Source organism: Stegostoma tigrinum, chromosome 30 (genome assembly GCF_030684315.1).
Source record: "Stegostoma tigrinum isolate sSteTig4 chromosome 30, sSteTig4.hap1, whole genome shotgun sequence".
In the NCBI taxonomy this organism is placed as follows: domain Eukaryota; kingdom Metazoa; phylum Chordata; class Chondrichthyes; order Orectolobiformes; family Stegostomatidae; genus Stegostoma; species Stegostoma tigrinum.
The window spans coordinates 23760827-23773978 of NC_081383.1; the positions used below are offsets into that span (position 1 = coordinate 23760827).

A 13152-nucleotide genomic window follows, 5' to 3' on the forward strand; every position below is an offset into this window, starting at 1 on the left:
CACTCTTTCAAAAGAGGCTCAGACAACTTATTCCATTTTCTTGAATTCTGGAAAGGAAGAAGACAAAAGAGACCACTGCAAAAAATGTATTAAATTCTCAGTCAGTTCCTGATTGAGGTTGGTGCTATCTTTCAATGGCTGCACACTCAAAATAAGTGAAGAAATTTGACCATTACATTCTGTGCTCATATTCATTTGAATTTGCTGTAATATTTACAGGAGCTTTTTCTAAAGCCATGATATCACTTATTGCACAATTCAAGCAGGAGATAGCAGTAGACACTACAGATTAATAAATTTGTATCAACAATCTGCCAGATAGAAGTTTGACTCATTTGACATTTGTCAATGTGGTGTGGATCTTGAAACTAAATGTGGTCCCAACATTGTGCAAATCAAAGCTTTCACAAAAATGTCTGCGAATTCCTCTCTGGATGTTATTTACATTGACTGTCACACATTCATCCAAATGGGATTCTTGGACACTAGGCATTGTGCACATTGTCTGCTGTTTACATCATACATCATTGTTTGCACATTTATTTTGTGAGACAAGTGAAGAACTTGCTTAACAATGCAAAATTCTTTTTGTTCTAGATTACCACGACACACGTCTACTAACCAGTGAGTAGAAACTTCTTTCAATTTTTTAGGAATATTGTCTGTTTGCCCACATTGATCTCCATTTTGCCAAGATTACATTGTGATTCAATGAGTGATTCATTCATGGTATCCAAATAATCTTGGACTGCCTACTGGTTAACTTATAGATCAATACATAAACAACTATTGTTTGAATTTAGCGTGTTGGAATTATCAGCACTTTTGTGGTAGCTGGTCAGATTACATGAATTCAAAGAGAATGCTTGGCATCGTTCTTGTCATTAATGCAGTACATTTATATTGAATAATAATTCATTGTTGAAATCAATATTCATGGGATGCCTCATTGCTCCTGATAAGTCTGGCCATTATTTCAGCAATAGGCTCTTGTTCTTTCAACCCATTTTCAGTTTGTTTCTTCGTGTGAGATAAACTGTTTTCCTCTACTTCCACAGCTGTAATTCCTCTTATAACTCCAACAGTGAAACCAAAACTTACTGACTACAATGTGACATTTATTATAAGCAGTCCATCACTCCAAGACATTGAATCAAACTCTTCTAATCAGACAAGCATGATTGTAAATGAGGTGAGATTATTCCACAAATCGAATCGAAGGGGAAATTTTATTTCCAAATTTCTTTTGTTTCCCTTCCTAAAGTATGGTTGTTTTCTTTTCCTGTAGCTCAATGACTTGTTCAAAAACAGCAACATAAATACTACGTTTTCCAGTTGCAGATTTCATTCATTCAGGTCAGAAATATTTTATTCATACATATTATTTAGAATTACTATACACTTGAGTTTTGCACTCAGAACATTGATCTAATGCAAAATTCACAGGCATCCAGAAAGAAGAACATATTGTTGTTGCAAGGAACTGATGTGCAGAGACATGTTCATTGCACACAGCTTTGCATTGCTGACAAATGATTTGCCTATAAACAATATCCACCAATGAAGTCGTCATGCTTTTCTTGGTGATTTGGTGAATACATTGGATCAAAAATCCTGCCTTTGATGCTAAACTTCTTTCAATGTTTTGCAGCATGGTCGCTGGTGACAGCAGTGCAGTGACAGCAATATGTTCCTTCAGAAATGATTCTACCATTCAGGACATTGATCGAGTATTTGTGTATCATGTGTTTGAAAATAAGACCAAGGATGTTTCGAAGTTGGGGCCACACACATTGGATAATGACAGCCTCTATGTGAATGGTAATTATCCAGTCAGTGTTCAGCTTATCTCTCTGTAAGCATATTATGTCTGGATGAATAACGAGTTGGTGTTCTAACGCATTCTACCACTTAAAATGGGCGGCAACATATACTAAGCCACAGTTTAAATCCTCCACCATCAGTTGGTTTTGAAAGATGGAGTCTGTGGTGGAGCTTGCAATTTTATTTCTGACAATGAATAGCATTTATACAATCCTCAGTGAGTCAGAAATTGCATTCATGCAGATTGTGTGATTGAGGCAAGATTCTCTGTATTCTCTTATTAATATGTCAAAATGACAGCTGTGCGAGTTCTTATTGCACTGGATTGTACCATCGGTTGCAGCACGGAATAAATCATATTTCATTAACTGTGTTTAGACATTTTTTGAACTCTTTCTAAAGAGGCTAAGGCAATTTATCAATTTCTTTCTACCATTGAAAAGTGAAGGCAAAGGAGACCATCGTCAGAAATATAATATATTCTTAGTTTGATTTTTTTTTTATGTTTGCACACACAAAACAAATGAAAATTTCTGCATGATAAAACCTACCCACAACTTGTTTTTAAGTTTGCTGTAATATTTGCAACAATATATTAACAATTCCATGAGATAGTTTATTGCACATTTCAGACCAGAGATAGTAAGAATCAATACACATCAATAATTACATGTCAACAACATACAAATGATATGGCCAACTCATTCGACTGCTGTCAAAGCAATGGCAGAATTGCAAATATGCTCCAACACTGTTCAAATAAAAATTTTCATCAAAATATCTAAAAATTCCTCGCTGGAAGTAATTGACAACTGACAGTTCTTACATTCTTCTTAAAGCTACTCTTCGAATCTTTGACATTGCTCAAATTGGTTGCTCTTGGTGTGTTATCTCAGTTATTGCATAATTATTTAGTGAGGAACATTGTGATAACCTTGTGTAACAGCTCGATGTTCTTTTTGTTCCAGGTTACCATGAGACACGTCTTGTCACCAGTGAGTAGAAACTTCTCATTTTTTTCAGGAATACTGTCTGCTCATGCAAATATAACTCATTTCTGGCTAAGGTTATGTTGTCTTTCAATGAATGATTCATTAGTAGTATCATCAGATCATCTTGAGTTTAATACTGATTAACATTTAGATGAGTAGTGAAACTACTATCAGTTGTGGTTTGCATGTTGGAATTGACAGTGCTGATGAACATAGAACATAGAACATTACAGCACAGTACAGGCCCTTCGGCCCTCGATGTTGTGCCGACCTGTCATACTGATCTCAAGCCCATCTAACCTACACTATTCCATGTACATCCATATGCTTATCCAATGATGACTTAAATGTACCTAAAGTTGGCGAATCTACCACCATTGCAGGAAAAGCGTTCCATTCCCTTACTACTCTCTGAGTAAAGAAACTATCTCTGACATCTGTCCTATATCTTTCACCCCTCAATTTAAAGCTATGCCCCCTCGTGCTCGCTGTCACCATCCTAGGAAGAAGGCTCTCCCTAACCACCCTATCTAACCCTCTGATTATTTTATATGTTTCAATTAAGTCACCTCTCAACCTTCTTCTCTCTAACGAAAACAGCCTCAAGTCCCTCAGCCTTTCCTCGTAAGACCTTCCCTCCATACCAGGCAACATCCTAGTAAATCTCCTCTGCACCCTTTCCAAAGCTTCCCCATCCTTCTTATAATGCAGTGACCAGAACTGTACACAGTACTCCAAGTGCGGCTGCACCAGAGTTTTGTACAGCTGCAGCATAACCTCTTGGTTCCGGAACTCGGTCCCTCTATTAATAAAAGCTAAAACACTGTATGCCTTCTTAACAGCCCTGTCAACCTGGGTGGCAACTCTCAAGGATCTGTGTACATGGACATCGAGATCTCTCTGCTCATCTACACTACTAAGAATCTTACCATTAGCCCTGTACTTTGCCTTCTGGTTACTCCTACCAAAGTGCATCACCTCACACTTGTCTGCATTAAACTCCATTTGCCACCTCTCAGCCCAGCTCTGCAGCTTATCTATGTCTCTCTGCAACCTACAGCATCCTTCGTCACTTTCCATAACTCCACCAACCTTAGTGTCGTCTGCAAATTTACTAACCCATCCTTCTACGCCCTCATCCAGGTCATTTATAAAAATGACAAACAGCAGTGGACCCAACACCAAATCTTGCGGTACACCACTAGTAACTGGTCTCCAGGATGAACATTTCCCATCAACTACCACCCTCTGTCTTCTTTCAGCAAGCCAATTTCCGATCCAAATTGCTATATCTCCCACAATCCCATTCCTCCGCATTTTGTACAATAGCCTATTGTGGGGACCCTTATCGAACGCCTTGCTGAAATCCATATACACCACATCAACCGGTTTACTCTCATCTACCTGTTTGGTCACCTTCTCAAAGAACTCAATAAAGTTTGTGATGCACGACCTTCCCTTCACAAACCGTGCTGACTATCCCTAATCAATTTATTCTTTTCTAGATGATTATAAATCCTATCTCTTATAACCTTTTCCAACACTTTACCGACAGCTGAGGGAAGGCTCACTGGGCTATAATTACCAGGATTGTCTCTACTCCCCTTCTTGAACAGGGGAACCACATGCGCTATCCTCCAGTCGTCTGGCATGATTCCTGTAGACAATGACGCGTTAAAGATCAATGCTAAAGGCTCAGCAATCTCCTCCCTGGCTTCCCAGAGGATCCTAGGATAAGTCCCATCCGGCCCAGGGGACTTATCTATCTTCACCCTCTGTAGAATTTCTAATACTTCTTCTTTGTGAACCTCAATCCCACCCATTCTAATAACCTGTATCTCAGTATTCTCCTCGACAACATTTTCATTTTCCAGAGTGAATACTGTTGAAAAATATTCATTTAGCGCTTCCCCTATCTTATCTGACTCCACACTCAACTTACCACTACTATCCTTGATTGGGCCTAATCTTACTTTCGTCATTCTTTTATTCCTTAAATACTGATAGAAAGCCTTAGGTTTTACCCTGATCCTATCCGCCAACAACTTCTCATGTCTCCTCCTGGCTCTTCTGAGCTCTCTCTTTAGGTCTTTCCTGGCTACCTCGTAGCCCTCAAGTGCCCTAACTGAGCCTTCACATCTCATCCTAACATAAGCCTTCTTCTTCCTCTTGACCAGAGATTCCACCTCCTTCATAAACCACGGCTCCCGCACTCTACAGCTTCCTCCCTGCCTGACAGGTACATATTTATCTAGGACACACAGGAGCTTTTCCTTGAATAAGCTCCACATTTCTAATGTGCCCATCCTCTGCAGTTTCCTTCCCCATCCTATGCACCCTAAATCTTGCCTAATCTCATCGTAATTGCCTTTCTCCCAGCTATAACTGTTGCCCAGTGGTATACACCTATCCCTTTCCATCACTAAAGTAAACATAACAGAATTGTGAGATAATAAAATGTGAGGCTGGATGAACACAGCAGGCCAAGCAGCATCTCAGGAGCTCCTGAGATGCTGCTTGGCCTGCTGTGTTCATCCAGCCTCACATTTTATTATCTTGGAATTCTCCAGCATCTGCAGTTCCCATTATCTCTGATAACAGAATTGTGATCGCTATCACCAAAGTGCTCACCTACTTCCAAATCTAACACATCGCCGGGCTCATTACCCAGTACCAAATCTAATGTGGCTTCGCCCCTTGTTGGCCTATCTACATACTGTGTCAGGAAGCCCTCCTGCACACTCTGGACAAAACTGACCCATCTATAGCACTCGAACTATAGTGTTCCCAGTCAATATTTGGAAAGTTGAAGTCCCCCATGACAACTACCCTGTCTCTCTCACTCCTATCGAGAATCATCTTTGCTATCCTTTGAGGTAGCTGGTTAGCTTCAATGAATTCAAGGAGAATGTTTGACATCTTTCTTGTTGTTAATGCAATAACTTTGGATTGAACAATAATTATTTGTTGAATTGAAACTACATGGAATGTCTTGTTACTCCTGATAAATCTGACCACAATTTCAGGAATCGGCTCTTGTTCTTTCAACACATTCTCAGTTTGTTTCTTCATGGAGGGTAAACTGTTTTCCTGTGTTTCCACAGCTGTAATTTCAACAGTGAAACCAAAATTTACAGACTACAATGTGACATTTATTATAAGCAGTCCATCATTCCAAGACATTGAATCAAACTCATCCACTCAGGCAAGGATGATTGCAAATGAGGTGAGATAAGTCTACAAATCTGTCGGAAGGAGAAATTGTCGTTCCAAATTTCTTTTGGTTCTGTACTTAAAATATGTTCGTCTTCTTTCTCCACAGCTCAATGACCTTTACAAAAACAGGAGCACAAATGCTACTTTCTCAGGTTGCAGATTTCATTCTTTCAGGTCAGTAAAATTGCAATTTCTATGTAATGTTTCCAATAAGTTTGCAGCTGAGTCTTGCTCTCAGAACATTGCAGTGAATGCTTAATTACCAGACATCTAGAAAGAAGAAGCCATTGTTTTTACAAAGAATGGATGTGCAGAGAAATATTTATTGCATGGAACTTTGCTTTGCTGACAAATGATTCACCTGTATAATTTGTCATCCACTGACTTCATCATGCTTATGTTGGTGGTGTGGTGTTTACATCCAATTGAAGTTCTTGTCTTTCATGCTAATCTTCTTTTGATGTTTTGCAGCATGGTCAATGGTGAGAGCAGCACAGTGACAGCAATATGTTCCTTCAGAAACGATTCCACCATACAGGATGTCAATAGAGAGCTTGTGTACCATGCGTTTGAAAATAAGACCAAGGATGTTTCGAACCTGGGGCCATACACATTGGACAATGACAGCCTCTTTGTCAATGGTAATTTTCCAATCAATATTCAGCTCAACTCTTAGTTTCACAAAATGCTACGTTTTCATGAATACCTGGACAGTTTTCTAATGTATGATACCAAGAACCACTTGCAATGGAAGGGAGCACACATGAAGTTACAATTCTAATCTTCATTACTTGGTGAGAAGGACTGAGCCAATGGTGGACTGTGCAATATTTTTGATGATAAATAATACCATTTACACAATATCACTGTGAGCCAAAAATTGCATATATGCCGATTCTATGTTTGAGCCAGTAATCACTGTAATATGTTGCTAGTATGACAATGTGACAGTAGCATAAATTCTTATTTCACTGGATTCTACCATCTGTCGAATAACAGAAAAAAAAATCATAATTGTGCAGTCGTGGGTAGGAGTGGTTTGAACTCTTTCAAAAGAGGCTCAGACACTTATTCCATTTCTTTGTAAAACTGCAAGAAAGAATGCATAAGAGACCATTGTGGAAAATATGTTAAATTCTTAGCTCCTGTTTGAATCTGCACAAGCAAAGTAAGTGAATAGTTTTGCATGATACACCCTGGCCTCAATTTGTTTTCAGTTTTGATATAATGTTTGCAATACTGTTCCCAAAGACTTGATAAATAGAAGACATTGCAGGAACTATCACACATCAATAGATACGCATCAAAAATGTGCTACTGCCACGGCTGGCTGATTTTTTCTCTGGAAAAGTGGTGGTGGAATTGCAATTAAATATACTTGCAAAAATGAATAACTGAAAGTCTCCCTCAAAATGTTGAAAAATTCCTCAGTGCTTGTTACTGACTTCTGACAGTTCTTACGTCCATTCCAAAGTTATTCTTGGAATCTTTGACATTGATCAGATAGGTTGATCTTAGTGTGTTACTTCAATGATTGCATGTGAATTTCGTTTGGCATATTAGCATAAACTTTTGTGACAACTCAATTTTCTTTTGTTTCAGGTTACCATGAGGAACGTCTTGTAACCAGTGAGTAGACACGGTCCATTTCCTTTGGAAATATTTCCTGCTTTTGCAAATTGAACTTTTGATATTGGTGAAGAATATATTGTGATTTAATAAATGATGCAGCAGGATTTTCATCTGATTATCATGGGTTTAATACTAATTAACCTTGCGGTGATACGTAAACAACTGTTGGTTGAAGTTAATGTGTTGCAATGTTTAGCACTTAGACAGACATGGTTAGCTTACGTGAAGTGCGAGAAGAATACCTGAAATATTTCTTGACATAAATGCATCACATTTGGATTGATTAATAATTAATCGTTGAAATCAATTTTCTTGGGATCTCCCATTGTCCCTGATAAATCTGGCCAGTATTTCAGCAATAGGCTTTTTTTCTTTCAACACATTTTCAGTTTGTTTCTTTGTGTGAAATACACTGTTCTCATCTTTTTCCACAGCTGTAATTCCGCTTGGAATTCCAACAGTGGAACCAGAACTTACTGACTACAATGTGACATTTATTATAAATAGTCCACCATTCCAAGGCATTGAATCAAACTCTTCCAATCAGACAAGCATGATTGCAAATGAGGTGAGATAATTCTACAAATCAATTTGAAGGGGAAATTGTTGTTTTAAATTTATTTCAGTTCTATACCTAAAATATATTTGCCTTCTTTTCCTGTAGCTCAATGACCTTTTCAAAAACAGCAGCATAAATGCCACATTCTCCAGCTGCAAATTTCATTTACTCAGGTCAGCAATGTTACAATTTCTACCTAAGCTTTACAATAATTTAGTACTTAATTCTTGCTCTCAGAATACTAAAGTTAATATTTAATTACCAGATATCCATGAGGAATATGTCACTGTTATTACAAAGAATGAATGTACAGAGAAATGTCCATTACATAGAGCTTTACATTGCTACCAAACTATTTCCATATAAAATTTTCCACAATTGAAATCATCATGTTTATCTTTGTGATTTGCAAATGCATCAGATCAAAGCTCTTGCCTTTCACGCTAATCTTCTTTTGATTTTGCCAGCATGGCCCATCATGACAGCAGCACAGTGACTGCAATATGTTACTTTAAAAACGATTCTGCCATTCAGGGCATCGATAAAGAGCTTGTGTATCATTTGTTTGAAAATAAGACCAAGGATGTTTCGAAATTGGGGCCTTACACATTGGACAATGACAGCCTCTATGTGAATGGTAATTATCCAGGCACTTTGTATGTTAACCCTTTGTCTGACACATTTGCTATGTTTTGATGAGCACCTCGACAGTATTCTAAGGCCTTACATGATGCACCACATGCAATGGCAGAGAATATATGCAAAGGCAGAATCTATATCCTCCATTGTTAGCTGGTCAGAAGAACAGCAACTATGGTTGACAGAACAATTTACGTCTCTATGCCAACGATTGCATTCATGCAGATTGTGTGATTGAGCCAAGAATTGCTGTATTGCGTGAATATCATGACAAATTTTCAGCAGCTTAAATTAATATTGCATTGGATTATGCTATCAACTGCAACCCAGTGAACAATCATAATCTTTAATTGAGTTTAGAAATTTTTGAACTCTTTCAAAAGAAGCTCAGGCAACTTATTCCATTTTGTTGAACCCTGGAATGGAAGAAGGCAGAAGACACCACTGCGAAAAATATATTAATTTATGAGTCTGGTCCTGTTTGAGTTTGGTGCTTTCTTTCAATGTCTGCACTCTCAAAATAAATGAAGATATTCGTATGTTATACTCAGTGATCAATTTGATTTGAATTTTCTGTAATATTTCCAGTAACATCTTCAAAAGGCATGATATTGCACATTTCAACCAGGAGATCAGGAAACATTACAGATTAATAATTACATACTAACAAACTGCCAATTGAAAGTTTTGCTCATTTGACATTTGTCAATATGGTGTGGTATTTGAAACAAAACTTGGTCCCAACATTTGACAAATGAAAGTTTTCACAAACACGTCTGAAAATTCCTCACTGGGTGTTATTTACATTGGCTGTTCTCACATTTATCCCAATGACGTTTCTGGAGACTGGGCATGGATCGGATTGGGTGCTATTAACATCTTACGTCATTGTTTGCACATGTATTTAGTGAGATATGTGATGACCTTGCTTGACAAAGCAATATTCTTTTTGTTCTAGATTACCACGAGACACGTCTAGTAACCAGTGAGTAGAAACCTCTTTTATTTTCTTAGGGAATATTGTTTGCTTGTCCACATTATGCCAAGATTATGTTGTGATTCAATGAATGATTCATTCATGGTATCCAGATTATCTTGTATCAACTACTGATTTACTTGCAAATGAATACATAAACAACTATTTGCATTTACTGTTGTGCAGTTATCAGCATGTATGCAGTAGCTGGTAAGATGCCATAAATTCAAGGAGAATGCTTGTTGTCATTCTTGTCATTAATGCAGTACACTTATATTGATTAAAAATAATTTTTGAAATCAATTTTCATGGGATATCCAATTAGTCCTGATAAATCTAGCCAGTATTTCAGCAATAGGCTCTTGTTCTTTCAACACATTCTCAGTTTGTTTCTTTGTGTGAAATAAACTGTTTTCCTCTATTTCCACAGCTGTAATTCCTCTTGGAACTCCAACAGTGAAACCAAAACTTACTGACTACAATGTGACATTTATTATAAGCAGTCCATCATTCCAAGACATTGAATCAAACTCTTCCACTCAGGCAAGCATGATTTCAAATGAGGTGAGATAATTCTACAAATTTACTTGAAAGGAAAATTGTAGTTCTAAATGCCTTTTAGTTCTGTACCTAAAACGTGTTTGTCTTCTTTCCCCATAGCTCAATGACCTTTTCAAAAACAGCAGCATAAATGTAACATTCTCCAGTTGCAGATTTCATTCATTCAGGTCAGCAATATTGCAATTTGCCTATCATATTTACAATAAGTTTGCACTTGAATCTTGCTCTCAGAACATTTCAGTGAATGCTTAATTAAAAGATGATCAGAAAGAAGTACTATTACAAAGTATGGATGTGCAGAGAAATGTTTATTACACAGAGCTTTGCTTTGCTTACAAAGCATTTGCTTGCAAAGTCTTTCCACCATTGAAGTCATCATGTTTATCTTGGTGATTTGGTGACTGCATTGTTTAAATTTCCTGCCTTTCATGCTCAAACTCTTTTGATTTTTGCAGCATTGTCGATGGTGACAGCAGCTCAGTGACAGCTACATGTTTCTTCAAAAATGATTCCACCATTCAGGACGTCGATAGAGAGCTTGTATATCATGTGTTTGAAAATAAGACCAAGGATGTTTTGAAATTGGGGCCATACACATTGGACAATGACAGCCTCTATGTGAATGGTAATTGTCCAGTTAATATTCATCTTACCTTTCTGTTAGTCATACATGCTGTGTTTTGACAAATATTTCAGCAATTTTCTAAGGTAATACACCAAGCAGCACTTACAATGGAGTGGGTAATGTGCAATGTCATAATTCAAATCCTCCACCATAAGTTGGCTACAAGAACACTGTGGTTATCCCACGCTGTGGTGGACACTGCAATTTTTGTTGTCAATGTACAGCATGTACACAATATCTCTCAGAATCAAAAGTTGCATTTATTCCAATTGTGTGATTCAGCCAAGGATCTCTGCAATATGGTATCAGTGTACCCTTACTGGACTGGATTGTACTATTTGTTGCATGTCAGAAAAATCATAACTGTGCAAATGAGTTTACAATTTTCAGAACTCTTTCTAAAGAGGTTCACCCCACTTATTCTATTGTTTGTGCCCTTGACAGAAAGAAGGCAAAAGAGGCCACACCTAAAAATTCATTTCATTCTCAGTTAGCTCCTGTTTGCATTTGACAGTCTCTTTTGATGCCTACACACACAAAATTAGTGAAGGTCTTTACATGATAAAGATCAACTCTAATGCCTGATGGAAGAGGGTGGAAGAGTGTATAACTGGGTGGGAGGCATCTCTGATTAAGTTTTCCCAAGGCAGCAGGAATTGTAACTTCGAAGGAGTTAATGTGCTCAATCGTTAGTTTCTCTCTGATTCTGCAGCCTGGAATGGAGTGCAATCTTTTTCTTGTTCATCTGTATTATAGCTTAACAGTTGTTTTATTACTCACATTTAATAATTAAGATTATTTGTGACACAGCAATAAAGATGATTGTGATGCCTTCCTGTGACATTTCTATCTTTTTACATTTCTAGATTACCACGAATCACATCTTGCAAGCAGTAAGTATGTTTTATTATGAATCTGTGAGGAATAATTAGCTATTCCAGCATAACTATTCTAGTTAAAAATTCTTCTAATACTGGCTATGCTATTCTGTGTTAAATACTCCATTCATGGAGGTTATCTTAGGCGTAATGATTCCAGGCTGATTCTTGAATGGCAAGACTGATATATAGGGAGAGAGACTGGACTGATTGGGACAATATTCACTAGTGTTTAGAAGAAATGATGGGGGCCTCAGGTAAACTTATAAAATTCTAACAGGATCAGCCTGGGTAGATGCAGGAAGGATGCCCGAGGAACCAAGAACCAACCTTCATGGTTTAAGGTAAGGGCTTTAGGACAGAGATGATTTTGTCACCCAGAGTAAGGTGAATCTGCTAATTTCTCTGCCAGAGAAAACATCTGCGGCTAAAACATTGGAGACATTTAAGAATGAGTCAGGTAGCATTCATAGACTAAAGCGATAAAAGCTGGGGGGAAAGCCTGGAACAGGGTACTGAGATGGATAAATCAACAATGATCATATTGAATAGCAGAGCTGACTTGAAAGGGCCGAATGGTCTACTCCTGCTCCCGTATTCAATACTTCTATATGTTCCTGTAACAAATGTCATTTGAATCAATTGTCTCAAAACATTGAGTTTGAGTGACTGGAATATGTTTCTGTTGCAGCCATAGACCATCCAAACATTACATCAAATAAAATATGAAAGTATATTCAGTTTGTGACATTCAAGTATAGCAGAGTTTTGGGACTTCCTTTCTCCACTAACTTAAAATAGTTCATAGTACTAGATTGGTAAAAATACTTTTATTTAATTATTTTTGTAGTTGCTGGGTCTTGAACTATTATTTCTTTTTTTCTTCCACAGCTGCAACCCCTGTTGTAAGTGTGACAGTGACTTCAGACAAGAAACTGAAACCTGTTAACTATAACGTGACCTTCATTATAAATAATCCAGGATTTGAACACATTCAGTCAAACTCCATATTCGGAGCCATGAAAATTGGAAACATGGTGAGGAAGAAATGTAAGAATTTTTTGGCATTAACTTCTTGGTAATATCTTGTGATCCTGCATCTAATGCATGTTTATTATTTTCTTACAGCTAAACCACCTATTTAAAAATAGCAGCATTAAAGCGACGTTCTCACGTTGTTCAGTACATATACTCAGGTAAGAATTATCAGCCATCGTTGAATTGGAACCTTTATTTGCTTGAATCTTATT

The 13152-nt window shown here is 37.5% G+C and overlaps 1 protein-coding gene across 1 annotated transcript in view; it reads left to right on the top strand.

Moving 5' to 3' along the window:
* Positions 1-13152, top strand: part of LOC125465651 (mucin-16-like) — a 61000-nt gene that overhangs the window by 7994 nt on the left and 39854 nt on the right. Inside the window, exons 15-33 of the mRNA XM_059638426.1 lie at positions 598-624; positions 1059-1192; positions 1289-1356; positions 1652-1821; positions 2793-2819; positions 5921-6042; positions 6139-6206; positions 6504-6673; positions 7635-7661; positions 8099-8232; positions 8329-8396; positions 8691-8860; positions 9821-9847; positions 10269-10402; positions 10499-10566; positions 10855-11024; positions 11891-11917; positions 12794-12939; positions 13031-13098. Coding sequence (XP_059494409.1) covers positions 598-624; positions 1059-1192; positions 1289-1356; positions 1652-1821; positions 2793-2819; positions 5921-6042; positions 6139-6206; positions 6504-6673; positions 7635-7661; positions 8099-8232; positions 8329-8396; positions 8691-8860; positions 9821-9847; positions 10269-10402; positions 10499-10566; positions 10855-11024; positions 11891-11917; positions 12794-12939; positions 13031-13098 — 1825 coding nt within the window. The remainder of the gene's footprint in view (positions 1-597; positions 625-1058; positions 1193-1288; positions 1357-1651; positions 1822-2792; positions 2820-5920; positions 6043-6138; positions 6207-6503; positions 6674-7634; positions 7662-8098; positions 8233-8328; positions 8397-8690; positions 8861-9820; positions 9848-10268; positions 10403-10498; positions 10567-10854; positions 11025-11890; positions 11918-12793; positions 12940-13030; positions 13099-13152) is intronic.